Source organism: Symphodus melops, assembly GCF_947650265.1.
Source record: "Symphodus melops genome assembly, chromosome: 17".
NCBI lineage: Eukaryota > Metazoa > Chordata > Actinopteri > Labriformes > Labridae > Symphodus > Symphodus melops.
The window spans coordinates 16,488,091-16,513,028 of NC_136707.1; the positions used below are offsets into that span (position 1 = coordinate 16,488,091).

The window sequence follows — 24,938 nt, forward strand, 5'->3', positions numbered from 1 at the left end:
GTTGTCATCAGTTTTTGTGCGACTATAGAGGTGGCTGGAATAATTGTAAAGACACAGCAAAACCATTTTAAAACATTAAAAAAAATACAATTAAAAAGACACTGATATTAATAATTTTCTACTAAATGCATCCACCAACATTCCTGGTATAGTTAATATTTCTTTAAGTGTATAGTTGATTAAAACATGTAATTACTTGATTTGTTTAAAGGTTTTCTTTTTAATAATACAAAAGAAAGACAATTCTAGATCTGTTATGCATTATAGTTAGAGATAGAGATGCTTAGTTGTCGATAGGAGTCTTGAAGTGTTGCACATAGGATGTTTGGCAACACAAATCTGTACAGCCAACTCTGAACAACACTGTAAGACTCTGTTTAAGTATTAAATAATGCAAAGAAATAACATTTCAAAGGACTGTTATGTTGTTGTTTTGATATATATAAAATAAAACCAAATTAAACATGTGATTAAGAAACATATTTACAAAGATAAACATAAACATTTAAGACATTCCTACAAGCAGAGAAATTATTAATACATACGACTTTCAAAAGACAGGCTGACACTTAATCTTATATAATCCCCGGTAAACTCATCAACCAAGAAATTATTTACATAGAGTTCATCAACATCACATACGAGAGGAGAGTTGTGTGCTTTTATCAAAAAGGAACCTGCAGTTTAAGATAACTATTCAAATGAAGGCAGCAGGCAAACACATTATTAGCTACCCTATATTCATATATAGCTGCTACAGTGGTGATCACAAGAGACCAGGGAGTCCCGATCAGCAAATCTGAGCCGAAGAAAAGTCATATTTTTGACGAATACTCCCAAACTTCTCAATGAGGGATCCAAAGGATGGCCGTTGGGCAGGATCTGCGGCCCAACACTGCTCCATTAACACCTTCACCTGTTGGAAACCATTAAAAAAGGTCACACAACACGTAATGCAAAAGTGAATTTCACTGACGCGGCTTGTTATATTACCTCATGTGGGCAGTCTTTGGGACAAGTCAATCGCCGCTGTTTCTCCAAGAGCTTTATGAGTAGCATCACCGTCATCTGTCCATGTGTTTCCATCATTTCCATCATTTCAAAGAACTTCTACAATAAAACAACAAAAAAGGGTAAATAAACATTCAATCAATCAATCTTATAGCCTCAATTCAACAAGCGTAATCTCAAGTCACTTTACAAAAAACAGGTAAAGGACTTTACGCTTTGTTAACATTGCAAAAGAGCAGGTAAAAAGATTGTTAAGTTTACAAAAAGCAGGTAAAAGACCTTACTCGTTGCTATATTACAAGGGCCCAGCTTAATCCATCATTAAGCTGCACTTTAACAGGCAGATATCTTCAGCACACCCGGGCTCATGACGGAACAGCCGTCTGCTAAAGCTAAAGGCCATCCTCACATTGACCAACACACTGAGGCGAGGACTGTAGAAATACCCAACACATTTCCGATACAGATATGTGCAGTTTTGACGTACTGTTGGAGGGCTCTGGCGAGAATCACAGCGGGTAAAGATCTCATACAGCGTGACGCCAAACGACCAAATGTCCGAGGAAAAAGAAAATTTGCTCTCCTTCAAGCACTCAATGGCATACCTGTAGAGTACAGACAAAAACATGCAGTTAAATGGCAATAGTTATGGAGCGAAGCATTGCACAACACTGTCTTCTGCCTTGTGAGCTTACCAGAACACTGGACTGTCTCCATCCTCACGCACGCGGTAGTAGATCTCCCCTTCAGGGATGTATTTGGTCAAGCCAAAATCTCCAATCTTTACCAAACCGTCATTTTCTACTAGGACATTACGGGCAGCTAGGTCTCGATGGATGTATCGCTTCGAGTGCAAGTACTCCATTCCCTGGAGAAGAAACAACAGAGAGCTGAATTAGAGAGTCATTGTCCTCACAGCTTCACCCAGCTGCTGACATGGCTGTTGACCCCCCCCCCCCCCCCCCTTTAACCCAGACCTTTAAATACACGTTCCAAATTCTGTTCATTTGACGGATAGCCCCTTGAGATGGCCCATCTCGTTTTCAATACAAAAACACAATCAGTACAAGTGAATACAGACACAGTTACATACAATATACGCACATAAAGGCTCTTGCTCACCCTTCCGCCCACAGCAACCTCACAAAACCATCAAAGGTACATTATACATTATATACAATCAACAGGATAAATATATATTGTTAAGGTAGCAAGAGGGCGTTAGAAGCAGGAGCATGATTTTGTAAAACACAGAGTAGTGCTTTCTTAAAAAGGTAAAGTGAGTTTATTGTTCTTATGTTTATACTGAAGGTAAGATTGTTCCAGTCCGAAGGAGCTTCATACTTGAATGTCCATCTGCCCATTTCTTTGTTGGTTATGGGAAAAAGGAAAAAAAGGCTGCTGAGTATGTCTTAAAGAGTATGAGGGATTGTATGGTCTTAAATATTGTTTTAAAAAAAGAGGAAAATTGAAGTGGAAACATTTAGAAGATGAATTGGAGCCATGTCTGTTTGGAGCAACACCCGGAAATGTGGATGATAATCAACACTTTACTCACCTGACAGATCTGCTGAGCAAACATGAGACACTGCGGCACACCCAGTTTACGCTTGGGTAGATACTCTCGCAGACTCCCCAGAGGAAGGTACTCCATTATTAGCTGCACCACTTGTCCGCCTGTCAACAGAGAGCGCAGAATGTCTCAATCTTTTTAATTCTCATCCCTTTCTGAAGGCAACAGTGGCCTGTTGTCTGACCCGGTGCTGATCCGGCTGTGGTGCGCAGCATGCCGTGTGTTGAAAGCTCAAAATATTGACACACAATGGAAGCAGAGTTGCACTTTGGATAGATTTTCAATATCTACAGAGAAACTGCAGGGAGCGAAAATCAATTCCCTGAATCATCCTCCAGAGCGCTGCAAGCTGAGCAAGTATTGAGTGAGTACTCCTTTGCACACGTAAGCACGGCATGTCAATAAATATGTTTGAAGCAAATAGATGACAGCTGAGGACTCACCCAGTTCAGTACAACAGCCCTTGTACTTGACAATGTTGCTGTGATAAAGGGACTTCAGGATCTCGATCTCCTTCATCCAGCCGTCAAGCACCTGGCCGTTCTCTTGTTTCAGTGCCTTCACCGCCACACGCTCTCCCGTCCCGTCGTTGGCAGGGTCATACAGGTAAAGAGTCACCTTTCCAAAGTGACCCTGCAGAAATAACATGAGGATAAAGATTACTCTCCAGGATTCATTAAAAAAAAAAAATAATAATAATCAAACTTGTTATGTGTGAATCTCACCTCCCCTAAGACCCTCATCTTCTTTAGGTAGCGTTTATGGAACATGCTGGGGTCTGCATCAGGAAGAGTTTCACTTGGAGAGATATCAGGATCTGTGTGCAAGAGCAAAAAAGAAAAAAACATTGAAAAGCCACAAAATGCAATGACATCAGTCGAAAGAGTTCTGCGAAGCAAGTTCGGACTCACTTTTGATCATAATTTCCGTCAGCTTTCTGAGCACGGTGCGGAACGAAGGCCTCTCGACAGGCTCGTAGGTCAAACACATGCTGATGAAGCTGGCCAGCTCCTGGGAGGACGGCTCAGCTAGTCGGCCCTTTTGTTGATAAAAGCGCTCTTTCTGTTTGGGGGGGGTCAGATATTCAATTCAAAGTTGGAGAGACCAAACAGGCTGCTGCAGCTTGAGGTTGCTAGAAGGACATATAGTGCCTACCTCAGACAAGGTGCTGCCACTCATTGGGAGGTCGCCGTTGTTGCAGATTTCGAGCAGCGTGACACCGAAGCTCCACTGGTCTGAGGCATTGCCGACGGGTGTACCGCTGTCAATACACTCAGGGGCGATCCATGGAATACGGTCCAGACGCTCTGCAGTGTGCATAGAGCAGAAGTTAGCAAGCAGTTAGCTTTGTGTGAAAGGGAAGCATCTGAAGCTCTCCCTTTTTTCTTTTTTTTTTTAAGAAAATCTCAACTGAAAATATGCATTTGACAGGGTTCCTAAAACAACACTAAAATTACCTTGACTTGATAGAAAATGTTTACCCGATAAGCATCTGCATTTAATATTAGCAACCTTAAAAATAATCCAAACTTAACTGCATCAGCTCTGGGTTCTTATTTACTAATTGTTGTTTATAGACGAGAGATGACTGCTGACAGAAGATTTCGAAGCAGAGTTCGAACAGACTATGTTGAAACATTTTGAGAAAAAATTGTCAGACAACAGGAAATATGTCACCAGAAGTGGTCTTGCTGGATGTTTCCTGTTTCATATATCTGATGAAACTGAGGCAGAAGAGAACGAAAACTGCAAAAAAACAAAAAAACGACTAAAGTCTGCCTGAAGCTCGAGACTTTCACCTGGATTTACTGACCTTCTCGTGAGAGGACGCTCAGGACGATTCCCGGGTCACTCAACTTGACAAAGGGAGCGGTGCCCTCTTCCAGACCCCTTCTCGCCACCAGGATGTTCTTGGCACAGACGTTTCCATGAACCAGACGTTTGGTCTCCTACGATGATGACAATGACATTTGTGTTTTTATGATCTTGTTTGGTGACTCTGTCCATGACATTATGCATCAAGATAAAAATGAACTTTGACGTTTGATCTGAACATAAGTTTATTTAATATCATTTCTGCAAGCAACTCAAACTAAAGCCTTGTTATGCAACGCTGCACTACCCATTTCTGTTATTCTAAACGTGTCATCCCTTCATACTGTAGCTGCAGGCAGCTGACTGTGAATGTAAGGCCTCGTCTACACGCAGGCGGCTATGAAAACAGAGGCTACTCTTTTGTTTTTTGGCCGCTGGCGTTTTAGGTCACTGAAAACTCCTTCCTGTAGGAAAGATTTTCAGAAACTTCGTTTAAGGTGTTGATGTGCGGAAGGGGAAAACAGATTTTTGGACGTGTGACGTCACACTGTGCGCAGGTTTCACGTAACCAAACGAGTACTGGTGTTAACGTCTGCTAACTGTGTATGTACTGCATGTGTTGGCATTTTAAAAGTCCAGTGACTCTCCCACGATGTTGACGAGCAGAAACGCCTGAATGGACTACTTTGTAAGTGAAATGGTCATTTGAAGACATTTTTGAGAATGTGTACGGGATTATTTTTTAAATAGGAGGTTTGAGAAAAAAAACCTGCCTATATATGGACCAGGCATAAGACTATCAGGACACGCATTGTGCTATACTGTAATGACCTCAGTGTCAATTCATTTTAAAGACCTGGCTGCTGTCTCTCAAAATAAGTTGCGTAACAGAAAAAGCAGTACTTAAACTCACAAGATAATTGAGGGCAGTGGCAAGTTGTATTGCCACGATGAATTTCCACTTAGGAGTCACGGATGCCTTTTCCTTGCGTAGAAAAACATCCAAAGGCCCGTACTCCACAAACTCTTCCACCATGATATCTGTAAAGTAAACACAGGGCCAAATCTGAGATTTCCAGAGAGCGGTGTTGCTAACACTCAACATCCTGTTTAAAACAGAGCATGGTTTAGCATTTGGTCTGCGGTTCACTTGGTACCAGTTTCTGGTGTTTAACAACAATCACTGTTCGTGAGAGTGAGGAAGAAGTTGAAAAATGTGGAAGTTGGGGGCGCTTACTTTCAGATCCTTTGACCGACACGCCGTGTACAAACACCAGGTGACTGTGGGACACCTGGCTCATGAGACTCGCAGTTTCAAAAAACGCCTAAAGTAACAGGGACATGAGATAGAAGTGGTCAAATACATGAACACGGTTGACATGGTTGCTTTTCAACAATTCAAAGACGTGAAGGCTTACGAATGCAATATCTTTATGGCTTTGGTCGAGAATCTTCAGCACCACTTGAATGCCTTTGCGGTCAGCCGAGTTGTTGTTGAACTCGTCATCGTTGTCGTCATCTTCTCCCCCGCCTCGCACAAGCAGACGCCCTGAGTAGATGTTAGTTCTGGTCCCACGTCCCAAATGCTGTTGCTGTTTTATAGACACGAAGCCCAGAGGTGAGTCACAGAGGTGAGAACAGAACACTTGTCAGGTAAAGCAGACGGAGGGGGGCAAGCGCGTCTCATCGTCACCTGTACAAAGTCTCCGTCCTTGATCCAATAGAAGCGCAGCTGGGTCAGGTCCAGGGACAGGGATTCAGCGGTAACATTATGATCCATACCTTCTCTCACTACCAGGAGGTTGGAACGCTCTGCGTCATAAACGAGAACGACACATGTTTCACAACACAGAGTCAAAATACAGCGGCGGCAACACATGTCGTGAATAAGAAGCTGCACGAAACACAAACCTGCTTGTCTTGGAAAACAGCATTTCTTAACCATAAAGCTATCGGAACCAGACTTGAGTACAAAGGTCTTGAGGCTCTCTGTGAGTTCTCTCAAACTGGAGAACTCTTTGTCCCAGCCCTCCAGACAGAACATGGAACCCTTGAGCTGAATACGGAACTGCTTGTGGCTCAGCGTGGATCCGTTCTGTGAGCCAGAAGTATAAAAAAAAAAAAAAAAAAAAAACACAAACTGTAGCTGATCATTTTTTTGACATCACTGCACTGCAACACTTTACAGAGAGCGGCGTGGGTGTTATTTACCTCTTTCTTCTTCAGGACAGCTAGGATGATGCGCTGGTAGTCCAGAGCGCTCCAACGAACGAGGAAAGCTCCCTCTTCTGCTGCCTCCTTTTTCAGCTTCAGCAGCACAAAGTCATCACTGGAAACACACCAGAGTTTTTGATATCACACCCCGTGTTTCCCCAATAGCCTGCTTTTGTCTGTATGTGCATGTGTAAGAGGAGGGGGGGGGGGGGACTCACTGCAGAGGTCCGTGCAGTCCATTTGCTTCACTCAGCACTACCCTTGGGGGAGCCACTTCATGACAAAGATAGTGGTGGGCGTCTGCAGTCAGCCGGTAGTAACCATCCAGGAGGGAGATGAAAGAACGGGCCTCCTGGCTGGAGTTCATCTGAACCTCCTACATACACACACACAGAAACACCACTAGCTTACAATCAGAGCTCCCACCTACAGATGCATGCAAATTCAAAACATAATGTGCAAAACATACTGAAAGCTGAAGCCTTTATAGAGATAAACACATAGAATGGGAGAGTGTATGAGAATCTCAGCATATATGCCTTCTGTACAGTATGATTAGGCACTTCACACACGGTGGAATGACTGACGTACACTGTTACAATTGTCCTAATCCATCACAAGCACATTTACCAAACATGTTTATGCACTGGCGGCTTTCAGATAAAAGGATAAACAAGCACTCTCACCAAGCAGTGGTTGTCCTGAGTGCTAATGCACACATTAGCTCCAGCAATGGCTATGTGAGTTATTTCTGGGAAATCACAAAAGGGTGTCCATTTATTGGGAGCGTTTGCATTCTGCTCTGCTGGGCTGCACTGCTGCTTTGTTTTCCTCGTGTAGTTTGCAGAGTCATTCCTGAGGTAAGAGTTCGCCTGCGCCTAGGTAGGGAGACAGATTCGACGAAATGATTTCATCGGTAGCAGACGAGGCATGCGGCAAAAAGAAAGCAATCATAAAAATCAAAGTAGTGTTTTTTGGTTAACCTTTTTTCCGGACACCTTCCTCCACTTTATCCCTTTGGTGCCAGATACGTTTATTTCATGTGTGATGGGAGCTGGGAAGTTGTTTTTTGTGACACCCTGAGCATGGGTGGTGTTAGCGTAAGAGCCGCTTCCGTCCCCTTCCTCTCTCAGTTCCAGGCTACATACAGGGAAGGTCTCCGTGCCAAAGTGTGGCGCCAATTGTTCAAGAGTAGAAATGTATTTGTACATGATCTCCTGGGCACCCAGCCGGCCCTTATCCACAGTGTGCTGCTGGAAAGTCTGTACGAACTCCGCAAACACCCGCCGGATCCGGATTTTTGTCAGGAAGTTGTCTTTTGAAATGTGTTTCGCGAAGGACCGTGGAATGCAGCGCAGAAAACTGAAAAAAAGAAAACACTTTGTAAAAAAAACAGGATCCTAAAGTGAGGTAAGATAAAATAAGATAGGATAATCCAAAGGAGAAACTGGATAAGACTGTAGCAAAAAAAAAAAAAGGTTCACCAAACAACTTAAGCCACCAAGTTTTTTTTTTTTTTCCCAGTTGTTTTCAATGGCCTGGATTAAAAGAGCAGTGCCCTATAAGTTCTATAAGCGCTCTGTCGTTTTTTTTGTGCGGCCGCTCCGAGTGCTAAAGTTGAAAATCTTTTCACGTTTCAGAAACGCGCTCCTGACTTCACTGGCATTCTTTTCAAAATATATCCCATCTTGTACTCACATTCTCTCCGTGTCTGTTTGGGAAATAAACTCATTTAAAAAAAAAAAATAAAAAAAAAAACATGCAGTGAAACATTAACAGAGCTGTGTTGGTCATACAAACTGTTGTCATAGAGACAGGACGGAAGTGCAGCGCTTCTCTTCTCACGAAAAAACAAACGCATCACTTCCTGAACACACAGCCAGTGCTTTTCTGCTCAGAAAAAAATATGAGGTGGACACAAGTCCTAAAGAGCTAATTCCACACAAATACAATAAAATAAAATTAATTAAGAAAATGTATAAGAGGATGTATAAGAGGAGTGGTATCCTTAGCTGTCATAAGTATATCGTTTTAACTGTGTATACAACTGAGTAGAAAAAAAAATAGAAGTTCAAAGCTTTATGTGCCACATTCATTCCTTTAAAAAGGCTCACCTGGTTGTTTTTGCAACTTCTTGTAAGCTGCAGCCGGTTTGCATCGCCTGGTGTGAGAGGTGCAGCACAGCCATCCCCAAACTCTCGTTTTTGAAGCGACTTAGCTCCTCTTCCGACTTCACATCTTCCATCGGCACCACCTCATTCACAAATTCATACTTGGCCTTTTGGAGACACAAGAAGAGGACGGGTTAGGTAATTCACGATTATGTGCAGTCAGTCAATAATCTCACAGTATAATACACAGAACTCTGAACCCCCGACCTGTGAGAAGAGGTACTCTAAGGAGGGGATTTCGAGCAGTGGAGAGCTCCCATGGTCTGTTCCAGATTTCAGGGCATAACGAGACACATTGGGCTCCTTCTCGTTCAGGCCGTGCCAATTCTGAAAGTAAAACCTGGGTACAAGGAAAACAGACAACCAGTGTGAAATGCTTGGTGTGTTCCATGTGTCTGAAAAATGCAACGTTGGAGTCATTTAATTGTCATAGAATATTCTAAATTAAAACTTTGTTTGCCTTTTGGAAAAATGACTTGTGTACACAGTATTCATCATTTCTTTTGAAGCAAAGTCAGGTTCTTTTAATGCTTTTGTTCATTGGGTACCTGGGGGCGGTGGGCACAGCAGCTGGATCTATGTGAGCAGACAGGTAGACGACAAGCAAGCGAAGTGAAAGGCTCTTGTATTTTGACACAAGAAAGAAGGGCTGTTCTTTGCTTACTTACTTGCTGAAAATGTCGAATTAAGCTAAGGAAATGTTATTCACATTAAGACAAAGACCTGGGAAACACTGTCTTTATAGTGAGATAAAGCTGTGCCAGTGGGTTTTATTCTTAGTTTAGTTTGAGGGGCAATTCATCACAGCATCCAGTGTTAGTATTAAAAACTGACTGACCTCATGCGGTAATGAAGTACGAGGCTGGAGTTGTCCTCTGGACTGAAAACGTGGTTTGGACTGTACCAGCAGCATGATTGTGGATTGTAGAGAGCAAACAACACATGGCACAGAGGAGTTATCCCTGTGGAGTAAACACTCAGGTTATACACACAAGCCAAAAGCAGGCTATAACAACACATGAAAAGGACTTCAAACATTGTTTGGTCAATGTCAGCCTCACCTACGGCTTCTGCAGCTGAGATGCACAGCTGCTCTGCAGTGACTGGCCCACTGTTGTGGAGCAGATATTTTTCCCCTTCCTTTGACCAGAAAAGGAACACATGGATGCCCTGTCCGAGGAGAGGCTCACCTGGGCCTCCATGTGTCCCTGGCCTTGAATGCTTGGACCAACCATTCCTGGACATGGTGGAACAGTCAAATGACTGAAACACAAAGAAAACAAAAACATCAATGACGTCACTTTGTAAGACTGGATCTGTTGCATCTGTTGCAATGACAATCAAGTCCTATAGGCTGCTTAAAATCAAAGGTAAGGCAACAGCGACTTTTAAAGCAACATCAAGTGTTTTTTTAATATAAAAACAAAAACACTAAGTTGGTAAATTACATAATTAGACAAAAGACGTGACACGTTTAAATTAATTAAAATATGAAGTCAAGTTCACTTATAATGTAATGGCTTCCAATGTAATGGCTTGGTTTACATTCACTGCTCTGTCTCTACATAAAACATACTTGCGATTTTATATCAATAAAAGTGAATTAAACACGTGATTACGTCATCGACTGACCGAGAAATATAATTACTCGTACGTTTCCCTGTGAGCCGGATACCATGACGAGGAAACAAGTCAACAATATTAAAGACATCCGTGAATTATTATTCAGTAAGGCACCTTACCGTTTAGCAGCGGGCTTTTCGATTTATTACATGGAGACCGAGAGAACACACGGAGAGTTTCCCACAGCTCTTCGTTTCATTATCTGCTCTGCGTATTTCCCCTTCGCCGCCCACACTCTTGAACTGCGTGAGAGACGACAGACAGGCCTGATACCAACATGAACGGATACTCCCCTCTTACCTCCAGCCGCCAGCACGTAGGCTACATGCGTTTGCTGACCTTTCAAAATAAACGTCAGAGTAAACTGTCAAATTAAAGTGAGACTTTTTTGTTTGCAGTTAATTATCTCCCACTCGGTTTGAGTATTGAAGCACTTCAGCATAGCTACCCATTTATTATAAAATTAAAAACACACGGTACAAGTAGGCAATATTAGAAAACCTGACACTTAAAGTTTTGGTGTGAATAACTAACGTTTAAAATACAGGACAATGAATCCCTCGTTTCTTATTTTGTGAGTAAAAATTTGAAAATTTCAACTTCCATCTTGTACCGTTTATGGCATTTACTGACATGTAGGATAACCCGAAAGTGAAATACTGTCCAAACAGTTGATGTTTAAAGTGGCTCTCTATTCTTCATAGTGAGAAGGTCGAGTCCATAATCAAATATATCAGATGAAAGCTTTGGGAATGAGTTTATTTTTAAGCAGTCCATGTTGTGTTTCATTTGCTTTTTCCAAGAGAAACATCCTGTGCGCTCTTAAACTCTTTCTCGTCTTGTTTAACAAGTTCACTTTAAAAATAAAAGCTTAGAAACACACTTTCGTCATGTGCCTTATCGCCTTATGGCAGTCTGGAGAGAAATCACTGTTAAGGCCTGCACAGAGCCTTTCAATCCTTTAATAAGGTTTCTAATTAGATTATGGAGAGAATGAGTAGTGTTAATAAACCCCTTATCCCTATCAGGGTCATTATAAGGACTCTTGTGTACGCCCATATGCACATTTTTAAGGTAATAACTTTATTATGCTTACGTTCTGCTTATTCTGACTTCTTTTGACCAGTCAGGTTGGAGCAGCATGGAGTAGTATTTATAGCTCAAATTGGACTTCATTTTGTGTCACAATTCTTCCGTCAGCATGCAAGCAGATGAGGAAGTATTGGCTTCAACATCTCTCATTGGTTTTTCACACCAGAAGTCACAATAGATTGTTTTCCCTCTTTGGACTTGCATAGAGACCTCATTAACCTCAGTTGTGGGATGTGACATGTTCACCATTCTCACTTACTGCCAACCAGGGCTGTGTCAGTTTAGAGTCTTTTCACTCTACATACTGTTAAGTGCAGAATTTCTTATTCCAACCATCCCATAATCAAACGCGTTACTTTTAGCTCTAATGGAAGAGAGCTGTGACATGGACTGGATAAAAAAAATAAAAAAAACAATCCTAAAGCTTTTGGGTGACACTACAGTCAGGATGCAGCACTGGGGTCCTTGCTTAGTTGTGTAGAGGCAGGAGACGTGTTTAGGTGGAACATTTCAAAATTGGAAGCATGCAATGGCAATTTAAAAACTAAACCTCCAAATACGTAATGTTAACAATAATCCATGTTTATCAAGATCATTCATGTATCTCAGAAAGAACCAACAAGGCCTGCCGGGTTGCATGCCAAATGAACAAAAAGCTTGTGATTCACAAACATTTGAACGCCAACCTGATGATTTGTGTGGAATGACACCAACACGGCGAGTATAAAGACATTACCACAGCACTTTGATCTTCCGTAATTGAATATTATTCAACAATTAGTTGAGCAAGTTTGTAGAAAATGTCCAGGAAATAACCGTCTTTAAAAAATGGAGCCCTCAAAGTCGAACACAACCCTTAAATTTGGAAAGAAAAAAAAAAAAAGTAGATGCACAATCGGACAATGTAAAGAATGTATTTCTACTTAAACGATAGCGTAAATGAAGCCTGCAGACATGTGTGCACATGAACTCCAAAGCAAATGAACAGGTGTGTACAAATTAGATGTAAAGATGCATCTTCAGTGATGTCCGTACAAATAAAAGACCTAAAAACACAAACGGCCATTTCATCCAAATAGCGGTTCTTGACCGGACGTACTTGTGAACATTAAACCCTTAAGCCGCCATTAAATACTTCAAAGACGTTATTTCATTGTTCCTTAATTGGCAAACTAGTCACACAGGGTGGAGTTGCAATACAGTGGGAAAGTACATGTGCAGAAGCAATTTATATTGATAGGATCAATGTTGGTCATTCCTTCTTAGTTTCTTCCTGCTCCTGTTTCACTTCTTCGTAGGTGGCATCGTCCTCTTTTTCCTCCCCATCGTCCATCTTGGAGTTGGGAACCCAGAGACCCGAGTCTATGCACCTCTTCATGTGAATCTTCGCCTCCTAAAAGGGAGTAAAGAAATCGCATTTAAAACCAGAGGACGTAACATGTCGACACGTTGTACGAGAGGTTCTCGGAAAAATGAAGAAACCTACCGTGGGGTCCATTTTGCTAATAACGTCTTGTAACATTCCGATGTCCTTATCGTCAAAGCATTTCTGCATCTCCTGCGACCAGAGCACATTTTGTCAAGCGATTTGAAAAAAAGAAGAAAAGAGAAGTGATGCGAGCGCCATCGAACGGAAAGGACTTACGGCTGGCAGGGTCTCGTACACCTCCACAGGATCCAGTCCCCCGGGTCCGATGCGCTTTTGTCGCTCCTCTTCCTCATATTCCTTCATGGCCTTTTCTATGCGGATCTTGGCTCTGCCCCGAACCCGCTCCTTGAAGGACTCCAGCTCGTCATTAAAGGCATCCTGGTACAGCTGATCTGCTGTCTGCGTAAGTGAGCATACACAGTCAACATCTTCATTAGTGACAACACTGAGCAGGCCATTTGTCCTCACTGCTCGAGGGTATCTTTGGTATTTTTTTTCTTGTTTGGACAGTCATTCGTTTGCTAACATCTAGTTGTGTACTTCTTACGGTGCACTCTAGCAGCCTTTTTTCATATGGCCTGGGTGTGATTTTAAGCACAGCAGTGTGGTGAGAGGTTTAAAATGTTCGAGGAGCTGGGAATGACGCCACACCCGAGTTGAGCGCGTTCCAGTTGCAAGTCGGGAAAAGTAACACGGACACCTCCAGGAGTAGCTTCGTTTTGTTCGCTAATACCAGACGATCACGAGACACTACGCCATCGTTTGTGCATAAAAATAAAATGACATGTCCGCAGAAAGAAAGAAAAGAACAGACAGATGACTCAGTAATTTTGTGGGAAACTGTGCATTCAGTCCATTTGGACTTGTTTGCCTTCTTTGGATCATAAGGAAACAGAAAGTGGAAAAGGGACTATTGAGTCAAATCTTTGGATCAAACGGGACTGTAAGTGATTTCTTTTTCGAAATTAGTCACCTTGATCTTGGCAAAGAATTGACGAAAGCAGCCTCTGGGATCCACCTTGAGGCTTTTCGCCAACTCCAGAATGAACTGCATGACGATGGTCTGATGAGCCACCTGCTCCATCAACGCGTGTTTCTGTACAAAAAGACAAAAAAAACAAAAAAACAATTATTATTACCACTATTGTTACTACTTTCCACTGTTGTCTCTTTTGTTATTTTAAGGAGCAGTATATAATTAATATCTCTTTATATTTTTTTCAATTTGCTAGATTTATTTATTTTTTCTCCTCCCTCTTCTGTCTTACGGCCCCAAACACAAAGACACACGTTCACACAAAACACACACACAGCCCTTCAACACCCTCAAAATACATTATCATTAGTTCCTGCTTGTTTCCGTTTTGTCTCGTTTATTCTGTCTTAAATGTTAACCCATAATTCTCACACCCTCACATTTATCTGTCACTTATACTGTACTGTCTTACATCACTAATTAAAAAAGGGGGGGAGAGCATCAAAACAAGAACACAATGACTTTGTAAAGAAAACAAGCTGTGGTAAATGAAGATTATTCTAATATGATATCCTATAACAGTAACTTTTGTTCTTTTCCATTTTAAACGTGTATTGCGTGATATATGGCTGCCCTTCCAGCAAAACGTAGACTCCCTTTCTGTTGGGCAGTATTTACCTCCTCGACCTCGAGGTCAATGCACATGATGACCAGGTAGTTTGCGGTCTCTTCACATACTAGATGAGGGTTGTCAGAGAGGTACTTCTGGCTGTCATCCCAACGTCGCATCATACCTGCGGCACAGCCAGCCGTTAAGGACAAACACAGATGACCATGTGCCATTCATAACAGGAAGTGAATAACGAGGGTAGTAATCCTCACCAAAGTGTTTGATCTGCTTCTCATTTTTCTCCACAAAGGTTTTATGCTTCTGCTCCTTCTGTTCTTCCGTCTCTTCAGCAGTTTCAGGATTAATGTTGACGATGCTCTGAGAAGAAGAGACAGTGGTAGAGAATTACAACATGTTTCAGTAAAGGGGATCCCACATTGTTTGTCCTATCACATATAATGGATATCACAAAAAACAATCACATACTAAATACTTCAGATCAAGTCATTTGGACATTTTGAGAACAATCAATATGGATGCAGAAAAACAACTCAAGGCTCTCAATTAAAAAGGTAAGTGTCGGTAATTTCCTCCAGATACACTTTTTACATTTTTTGGTTGAAGTTGTCTTTATGTCCTGACACTTAAGATCTAATGTGCTCTGAAAAAAAGGAACAAATTAAATCCATCATCTGTAGCAGGTGTAAGTCTGTCAAAACTTTGAACAATGACGGATCACGGTTCGTTTTTTTATAAACCAATCAAGCCCCTCTACTCCATGCACGAGCCCACACTCAAAGCAAGGGCTGCAATCCGCTTCTGGACCACTGGTGCATGAGGGCGCGGCTTTTGAGGGGGCACAGAGGGGAGTGGGTGAGTGAAGACAGAGAAAGGAGAGGACGCTACTTTCAAAATTTTTGAAAATTACCGACCTTGCCTTTTAGTTACTGAGTCTGCATTTTTTTTACATCCTTTTCACAACCAATTTGCAGCTGTACAATTAAATATACTAGCAGCACTACCATCAAGGCACATCACTTTAAAAACAAAAAATATATATATGTATATATATATATATATACACACTAATTATACTAATATATTAATTCATTTTGAAATTCTGGTTCGCACTCCTGAATCACACACTTGCTCAAGGGCACCTCAGCAGTGCTCAAGCACAAAATCCAACAGATCCTACAGACTGAGCTACTACCACACTTAACGAAAGCAACAGCACATGAAACTAGCGACAAATGACACCCCCAAAACCCAATTGCCTGAAGCACCTTCCAATCAGATACAATGATTTGATGATACTTGTTACCAGGATGAATTTATTCAAATTGACTGCAGGTCCAGAACAGATTGAGCTGGCCCTGTTATCGGCCTCACCTTGCTGAATCCTTCCTTGCTGAGTGTGTCCACATTCCATGGCATCTTCTTCTCTTCTCTGTTGAACTCCTCCATCTTCTTCTCCAGCTCCCTTTCCTCCTTCCTCAGTTTCTTCTCCTCAACCTGGGCTTTGACCAGGTCTGCTTTGGCATCATCCGTCGATGAGATGGTCAGCTCTTGCACCTTCTTCTGTGCCTCTGCCAGCTTACGCTTGGATTCACGGAGGGACTTGTTCATTTCTTCACCCTTTTTCTGAAAATCCTCCATCCGCTCCACACGTGCCTGAAGTACACATAATTAAAACATCAGTCACAAGCAAATACACAATAGTTTTACAGCCGCCATGATCCTGCAAGCATTCATCAAAACATATCTTTCAGGTTTCAGATTGACAAGGAACATTAATAATTAGGTTGATCTTACATAATAATTATATTCTATGTATCCTGCTCCTATCAGGGGCTAATAACAAAACATTTAACAAGTCTAAAGTATAACCTCCTCTAATATAATAACAACAAGGTAAATATTCACTAACTGTATGGAGATCTGTACCTGGTGTCTCCATCTGAAGAGGCTGGGTGTGTCGATGTTTGGGTGAGTATCGTCTTCATCGTCAGACACTTCAATGTGGTCCCAAACACTGTAGTCTATCCTGGACATGGTGACAACCCGACTACGCCAGCAGTGTTAGCTTGGAAAATGACTCGGCTAAGTTAGTGAGCTAAACGAAGCTAACCTACTTAATCAAAAAAAGACACAGACCACAAGAAGGTTGTACTTTTCAGAAAGGTGTACTTGCGTTGTATTCAGCTGTTTGTGGCGTTTGGGCCAAAAGACTGAAACAAACCCACCTGGCAAGAGCTAGCAAGGAGCTGCTACAGAATTCTAGAAGAATTGCTACTGCAAATTTCCGTTTAACGTCAGTACGTCATTGCGTCATCAACACGTACAGCAACGGATTGGAGGGAAAGGAGTTCATCATTATAGAAACAAATCACAACGTAGTAGGAACCGAATATTTATTTTTCTTTTTAAATTTACCCAAAATTCAATTTAAATAAAGTCAATTTATTCTTTTTGATGATACACGTTTATTAACATACATTACAGTATATATATATCCGATTGTAGGTTTTCTGTTTTAGAAAAAACTCCATCGCAATTGATTTGATGTATGCAAATAAAGTAAAATATTCTTTTCTATTTTTTATTATCTTCATCAATTTCATTCATTTTGTAGTTTTATTCATAATTATTTTTGGCAGGATTCATATGCTAATTCCATTTTCCAGTTATCCTTAAATGCAGATGTGAGTCAAATTAAACGTATGATCAAATCATATCAAATCAAATCAAATGAACTTTATTTATCCACTGCAACTTTGTTGCAGGGAAAGCGCCAGTACAGAAACAAAGTCCTATATATGAAAAGGAATTTGCCCTTGAATCACTCCAGGTTGCAATAATAAAAATAGAAAAAAACTCGAAGTACACTCCTGCCCATTCATTCAAGTCAGCGATGTGAAATGTCAATTCAATTCAATTCAAATCATTTATTTCAAACCCTAAAACAGACAGACACAACAACAAAAACAACAAGGTTTGAAAGGGGGATGGCTGAAGCAACGCTTATAGATTTCCAACCCCAGTCAACATAAATACAACGTAAAAACAACAAGAAACACAAAATCACTCTCCACAACCCCTCAACCATACAATTATCTTGTTTGTAAGCTAGTTAACCTATTTTTTCCTCTTTGTGATACATTTCAAACACACCTAATCTGAACTTCCTTTTAAATTGGTGAACATTATTATTGAGTTTGACCTCAGCATTTAAACTATTCTATAAGATAACCCCACCAACTGAGATGCACATACTTTTGCGAGTCGATCTGGCTATTGGCTGTTGCAATTTTTGGGTACCTCTTAAATCATAACGTCTACTCCCTTCCCTCTCGTGAAATAAGTTTTGGATTGACCTTGGAAGAAGATTATTTTTTGCTTCATAAAAAAGTTGTGCAGTTTTAAATTTCACTAAATCAAAAAATGTTAATGCTGATGCCTTTAGAAAGAGAGGATTTGTATGGTCATTGAACTTAACACCAAAAACTGTTCTTATGGCTCTTTTTTGTAGTATGTACACGTTGGTCTTATATGTATTGCCCCAGACTTCAACACAGTAGCTCATATAAGGCAAAACAAGAGAATAATATAAAATAAGAAGAGACTGTTGGTTGAGTATGTATCTAGATCGCCTAATGACACCCACACTCTTTGCTATCTTTGATCGTACATGTCCAATGTGAGGTTTCCAGCAGATTTTGTCGTCGATGATCACACCGAGAAATGGTCTATCAAAATATGGCTATTGAAAAGATTTCTCAAGTCACCCATATTATTACGATTAACACAATGTGTTGTTTATGTATCAGTTTATGTAGCCTAGATCATTTCTTTTAGACTTATACAGAATATTATATAAGAAGAGAACTTCTCTGAATAGGACCCATGTATTTATTTATTTCACGACAAATGTATAAGAAAATTGCCAAAAACTCGGGCACAATAAAATGTAGATGATCAGATATACATGGTGCTGGAGTGAATGTGCTGGCACTTGATTTTTTGTTTGTGCATTTTCTCCACATATACTGTTTTGAAAAGCATATTGAATATTTAATGTCATGCTCGAAGGTGATCCCCAAATGACCAACTGGAGACAAGAATTTTGTCTCCAGTGACCACACAGTTACCACATTGCCTGACACAAGCTTCTCATAATTATCTGTTGGGGAAACAGTTTGAGATATTTGTATCATTGCAGTTAGGGTCATCTGTAACCTCTAACTTTGTCTCGGTCAAACTATAACCTGCAAATGTCAAATATGTACGCAACCAGGAGAAGTTATGGAGGGTCTACATTCTCTTGGTTTTTCTGATAGGGATTATAGGTGTCTGGATGAGTACACTGCTGAGACATATGAGTTTTATGTTTAAGCGAACACAAACCAGGTGTTTATTGCAATGGTGAACCTTGCTTAGCTTCTAAGCTTCAAAAAGGGAGAAGCCTTCAGAAGCAGCAGAAACATACTGTAAGTTAAAACAGTCATAAATGGTTTAGCAAAGCAGGGAAGCATTTTCTGGTGAACTTCAACAGCTAAAGACTCTGATTCTGACTGGATCTGTTTCTGAAAATTAAAAAATACAAACATAAACACCCACTCAATCAATAATGTACTTCTGGCAAACAGCCTGAAAGACTTATTTTCTTACTGAATAAGAAAAATGATAGTTTTTAAATCTATCTTCTGTATCTTTCAATAACAAGCTTGAGTCATTTCAAGCCTAAACAAAACAGCAGGTAGAATGTCAATCAAGTCTGCCCACACAGTTGGAGTCCAATGATCCTATGTCTCTAAGCAGCCCAAAAAGAACCTTGCCTGTGTGTTCATTATGGTTGTGCTGGGCTTTTTTTTTTGCACAGAAGTATCATTGCTGACATGCACCAACATGTGCCACATACTTGATAACAGGGTGTGGACTAAATGATATGAAAAGGCAAGGGAGGTTTGCGTTTGAAAGAATCTCCCTCTAATAAATACCCTTTTTGACAGCATGTTAGTTTCCAACATTCATTTGTGAGCCATATGGGGTGAAACAATTTGACTTCTTAAACACAGTTATCAATAATATCTACCTTTACTGTTAAGGTAAAATTAAAACAATTTGACAGCAGTAAAAACACCCTTAATGTCATTGTTTTGTCTAACATACATGTTTAACTTTGACAACAAGGACCATATATACACAATATAATATTTATTTGTATTTATCGTTTTTGTTTTTTTTACAGGTACGAAGAATGTACATTGGCACTTTTTTTTTCAAAAGTTGATTTAAGGGCATCTTGGAACATTGAAACACTACATGTTATGTCTGTTTATTTTTTGTGTTTTTTTTTTTTTTTTAACTGCCTTTGTTTCCACCTTGTGCGCCCAGGTTCCCACGGAGACAGGCACTGTTGGTCTTGGATGAGTCATGGGGAAATTCTGATGTGTGCCAAGAGTTGATTGTTGAATTAATAATGATTACGGATGGTATTTATAGGATTCTTTTGATGATCTAGAGCACAAGGACAGTGTTTCATGGTCATGTTTATAAACGATTATTGAATATATCCCAACAGTTCCAGGCAAGAAGCTCTTTCCATTGTGAGCTTAAATATACATTTAAATCCTCTTGACTGTTACATGTCTACTGAAAAATAATACATATGCCAGTAGATGTTTTTACTCAAACAACAGGTGGTGTTAATAGCAAAAATACTCTCCTTGATCTCTGAAACAGTCAGTTTAAACACTTGTTCTGAGGTTATCCCTGGCTCAGATCAAACATGTTCAGACCACACTGTGAAAGATTAGAATCTTAACTGTATGTAAGGGATAATACATTGACAGATGTACTTCATATATGTGTGAGAGCTCCAGAGATCTCTTTGATTCGATGTCAAAACAACCAAGTCGAATTCAAAGAGTACATTGAGAAGAGAAAATAGTTAAGTGCACTAGCTCATTAGATGGAAACACTGACACAAAGTTTTTTATTGATCTATCTTCACATGGAGTTATGCATTAGTCTTGTTCTTCGGGGGGTTTGAGGAGTCCCTGAATCCGGAGCAGCAGATGGACTTTCCAGCCTGAGTCTCACAGCACCGTCTCATCTCTCTGATCACATCCTCACACATGCTCTCCACGTATTTGTTAGCTGCAGAAAGAGAATCAAATCGGATCAATGTTTCAACTTTCCTTCAGTCGCACAAAACGATACCAAGGACGTTTTTATTTACCTTGTAAACACGTTTGAATTGCACATGCTTGCTTCTGACATGGATCTTTCTGTGGCATACCTGAAGAGAAACACTTCGTAACGCACACGTAAAATGTTTTTCACTCGTAGTTTGGAAACAAATACCAGACAATGAGTCACTTAGTACCTGAAAATAGACAGGTCTTCACATTTATGTGTCAAGGAAGCTGGGAAGGTCCAGGTAAGGTCATTTGCTCATGTTAGCTGCCAAATGCTACTTCCTCTTAATGAATACCCAACGCCAGGCAATGTTGTGATCACGTGACGTCCATCAGCAAATCGTAGCGTCTCTAAAGGGAAAAAAGGGAAACAGCGACACCTGGTGGTCCCAAGTCAGTGTGTCATCTACTACAGTAGTGAAAACGGACATATTCGACTGACATTGACTTTAGGCTGCATAAAACACATGATATGAATTTATATTAAGATTATATGACACATTTATGATACAATTATTATACAGTAGGTTTTAATAGCGCTTGTTAAGGATGTTTTAAAGCCCCAACATATACATATCATTATGAAAACTGCTCTGCTTTAATGTGGAAGTATTACATTTCCCTGCAGTGCTGTCGGTTAAAGGGATACTTCACCCATTTACATGAAGCTTTGTATCATTAGAAACATGGTAGTAGTGTTGAATGGTCGTGAATCCAACCCTCATTTTGCCCTGAGACGAGAAAAATTAGTTTTTCTTTGCTTGAAAGTTTTCTTCATGTGATGCAAAAAGCGTCATATTGCATCACATGAAGAAAACTCCCCTTAAGGCCCTTTGTCAAATTAAAAAGGAGGTTTAGCAGTCACACATGGCAGCTATTTAACTGCACTATACAAAGCTGTACTCGTTTATATCTGCATAGGCATAAAGTATTTAAGAACAAAACACAGTGTTGATTTGAACTTTATTCAGAAAGATAGGTAAATGTTCATATTTACAGTAATATGTTGATCTTTAAACATTTGGTATTACCTTTGCAGTATTACATTAATTTGTAAGCAAGGATTGCTATGTAAAGGAGCTACATGTTTGCAAAGTCACAAGATCATTTTGTTAATACAATAGTTAGCCTAGCAAAAAAATAAAATAAAATAGACACAGGATATCACATGGAGAGGACAAAAAGTGAACATCCTCCACTTCCATGTCTCACAGACCACATTCAAGAGAAAATACAGACAAATTAATTGACTGTTATCACACAAAGTATTAAGATCTTTTCTTTTCAAGAGAGTTACTTCTGTCTGATGCTTTCTTAAATATGCTCTCTATCGCTTCATAAATATCGGTTGAGTCATAAATGCATTTTCATTTCCGTATCCTAAACTGCAGCAGTAAAGTCTCCTTGGTTGAATTGTATATCCAACGTGGTCATCTTGTCCCATCCCAACATCCTGTTTCAAGCACCTATGGATAAACAAAGAAGATGGTGATTAGGATTTACTGTGAATAGACGACTGGAATATTTGCCCCTCCTAGGTCTCTTCTACCTTTGGTTGCGGCCTTGATAATGAACTGCTTGCTCCTCTTTTCCAGTGTATTGGAGGCAGTGCAGGTGTAAGTCCCTGGGATCAGGGAGGAGGAGGTAAGAACTGCTTCATCCTCCATCCTCTCTGGTATGGGATGTGAGGACTGCCAGCTATACACAAGTGCAGGGTTTCCAGTGGCAGTGCAGTTTAATGTAAGTTCAGCACCCTCTATAAGGTCCAATACTTCTGGTTCAGGATTGAGAAACGCTGGGGGAACTAGAAAAAAAGATGAAAAGGATTAGATGTAACATATTCAACAAATGACAGCTCTTGTAAAAGACTGATCTATGACTTACAGTACACAGAGGCATTTAAAGGCTCTGAGGTCACAGTAGGAGGTGGTTTAGGTCCCTCTGGTCCGAGCTCCAACTCTGCCACACATCGGTACTGTGCTCCATTCTCAGCCTTGGTAGGTGTGACCAAGAGGATAGAGGAGACTTGGACAGGGGAGGTGGATGTGAGGTCAGAGAAAGAGTGGTTGTAAACTTCAGTCTGTCCTCTGTACCACCTCAGGGTTAGATACTGAACTGGAGCAATGTTTTGAACCTCGCAGAGCAGCTGGTATTCTTTTCCTTCCACCATGGGGCCAGTGTGGTTCACAGGCCTGATGGAGACACTGTCTGGGGTTTCTAAATGGAGAAGACGCAAAGCTCAATTTTCATTCATACAGCTTTCCCTCGGTCACCCATCGTCTAAACTAAAACAGGACTCACTGTAGAGGACGAGGTTGAGTTTCTCCTCACACTGTCTCGGTGCTGTGAAAAACACTCCATAACAGATGGGCTCCTCTATCCAATCGATGAGACTGTCCACCTTCCACTGGACAGACAAGTCCTGTTGAGTGTGTGCAGCACTGATGGCCGATTCCCAACCCAGGACACGGACGGGGCGAGCGGCCTCGCAGGTGACTGACACCGGCTCCCCAAAGCCCACCACCACCCTGGAGGGCTTGAGGATTAGGGAACAACCTTCACCTGACACTGAGACATACAGCCAAAGTCTTCATCAATGTAATATCACCACTACTCTATTCTTTCCATTTGGAGCACTTAAATGCATAAGTAGGCAGTATGTACCTATTATGTAACCCAGTTACAACACACAAAGTAAACTTATCAAGCAAAGGTTAATATGTATGTGTACAATAACACGTTTTTGGCAATCTTGCTAATAATGTTGTTTTGTTGAAGCAACAGAACATGAACACTACTAAGTCTTGTTTATAATCTGTACAAAGCAGTACAAAGTTTAACTGGAAGTTTGTTGGAATTTCTACTTGGTGCTTATTTGTGGGCTACTAGAAAACTTAATGAACAATTTACCAGCGTTTTTATTCTGTCATGTAAAGCGTCTATTCTCTGCACTATAGTTGTGTTTGACAGTTTATTCATTTGCGGTTTAACCTCGGCCTACTCCTTTCCTAAAACCGCAACAAAAACGACCTACGCGTATGTCACTGCATATTTTTATTTTCACCGACCAAATGACATGGACTGACACTAAGCATTTATTATTCTCGACATTTTCGTTTTTCCGAGTATGCTACTGCAATAAATGCAATAAAAATCGCAAAATAAGTGCCATAAAAACCCAGTGTACTTCAAGCCTTACCTGAGCAAAACATGCAAAAGCTCAGAATCCATGAGAGAAATGTGGTCCCCATGTTACTTTCTGCACTGATCCGTCGATAAAGCGGCGAGGGAAAGAAACATCCAACTTGAGCAAACTTGGCAACTCTGCAGGGAACTATGTTGGAACAAAAGGGCCCCCTTCAATCCCAGCTGACTTTGGGGGTGGGGGGTAGAAAGGAAAGAGGGAAATTTAACAGGTGTCAGGCCTGAGAAAAACACGGCCTATTCCTTTTGCACTGCATTGAACTTAGACACATTTTAGTAGGACTTGAAATGTACCACTAGCAAAAAAAAAAAGGACACAATGAAACAGCACAGGAAAAAGTTCGAATAATAGAAAGGCTACAATGAGTTTAAACTATATATATATATAAATATAGTTTGCGGGGTGAAAAACGTGGATGACGTTTTATCAGTAGGCCTTAACCTTCAGTACATTTTAAATAATGGTATCCCATACATTTTATTACAAGAAATAGTTCAACTTCAAATAACTTTTGTTTCCCGTACATCTGCTACAATGACCTTTGACCCAGGTAAATCCCTTTTATACAGATTAATGTGATTAAAGCTATACAAAAACAAAACAAAACATAGGTTTGATGCTTTGTTAGGCTCGCTATCATTCCAGCCAAAGGCGTGGTCAGTTGATGTTTTAAATCAACACTCCTCATCTTCTTGACAAACCATGACTTGTTTGGAACATAAACCGGTTTTTACTTTTGCTGCTTGACTCCTACTGCTTCTGGACTTCATGCTTTTGTGAGTCCCAGCAGGAAGGAGTGTTGTCGTTGTGCCGCATGTAGCTTTTTAGACTCACACTGTGACCAGAATGCTACAGCCTAGCTGCTCTGAACACAACTCGACAAGTGAACATGTAATCAGATGCTTCTGATGGATTTCTAGACATCCCTGCGGAGAATCGTGTGCAAATTACAACACTTGCTTCCTTCAATTGTAATATTCTGCTCCTGCTTCAAGCCCTCAAGAGCAATATGTTAA

At 40.6% G+C, this 24,938-nt stretch overlaps 4 protein-coding genes across 4 annotated transcripts; all 4 read right to left on the reverse strand.

Moving 5' to 3' along the window:
- Positions 1-200: 200 nt before the first annotated feature.
- Positions 201-10,802, reverse strand: tyk2 (tyrosine kinase 2). Its single transcript, XM_079365673.1, has 24 exons — positions 10,527-10,802; positions 9,846-10,047; positions 9,623-9,746; positions 8,992-9,124; positions 8,728-8,891; positions 7,597-7,975; positions 7,300-7,491; positions 6,832-6,989; positions 6,611-6,728; positions 6,311-6,494; positions 6,093-6,211; positions 5,818-5,991; positions 5,637-5,724; positions 5,313-5,440; positions 4,398-4,533; positions 3,740-3,891; positions 3,496-3,646; positions 3,310-3,401; positions 3,028-3,217; positions 2,570-2,688; positions 1,707-1,879; positions 1,499-1,616; positions 994-1,110; positions 201-916 (listed from the first exon to the last, which is right to left on the reverse strand). Exons 2-24 carry the CDS (start codon positions 10,027-10,029, stop codon positions 791-793), a joined length of 3,519 nt encoding a protein of 1,172 aa, XP_079221799.1. The 5' UTR covers positions 10,030-10,047; positions 10,527-10,802; the 3' UTR covers positions 201-790.
- Positions 10,803-12,060: 1,258 nt separating this feature from the next.
- LOC306837845 (hsp90 co-chaperone Cdc37) lies at positions 12,061-16,847 on the reverse strand. Its single transcript, XM_079365674.1, has 8 exons — positions 16,462-16,847; positions 15,907-16,188; positions 14,787-14,892; positions 14,583-14,698; positions 13,902-14,024; positions 13,145-13,327; positions 12,986-13,057; positions 12,061-12,892 (listed from the first exon to the last, which is right to left on the reverse strand). Exons 1-8 carry the CDS (start codon positions 16,567-16,569, stop codon positions 12,752-12,754), a joined length of 1,131 nt encoding a protein of 376 aa, XP_079221800.1. The 5' UTR covers positions 16,570-16,847; the 3' UTR covers positions 12,061-12,751.
- Positions 16,848-20,484: 3,637 nt separating this feature from the next.
- Positions 20,485-21,050, reverse strand: cmc4 (C-x(9)-C motif containing 4 homolog). The gene is made up of 3 exons (XM_079367191.1): positions 20,906-21,050; positions 20,759-20,818; positions 20,485-20,676 (listed from the first exon to the last, which is right to left on the reverse strand). The coding sequence occupies exons 2-3, from the start codon at positions 20,814-20,816 to the stop codon at positions 20,537-20,539; spliced, it is 198 nt and encodes a 65-aa protein (XP_079223317.1). The 5' UTR covers positions 20,817-20,818; positions 20,906-21,050; the 3' UTR covers positions 20,485-20,536.
- Positions 21,051-21,663: 613 nt separating this feature from the next.
- On the reverse strand, positions 21,664-24,121 carry LOC306838084 (vascular cell adhesion protein 1-like). Its single transcript, XM_079366035.1, has 5 exons — positions 23,917-24,121; positions 23,019-23,285; positions 22,602-22,934; positions 22,267-22,521; positions 21,664-22,183 (listed from the first exon to the last, which is right to left on the reverse strand). The coding sequence occupies exons 1-5, from the start codon at positions 23,966-23,968 to the stop codon at positions 22,176-22,178; spliced, it is 915 nt and encodes a 304-aa protein (XP_079222161.1). The 5' UTR covers positions 23,969-24,121; the 3' UTR covers positions 21,664-22,175.
- Between the last annotated feature and the right edge of the window lie 817 nt (positions 24,122-24,938).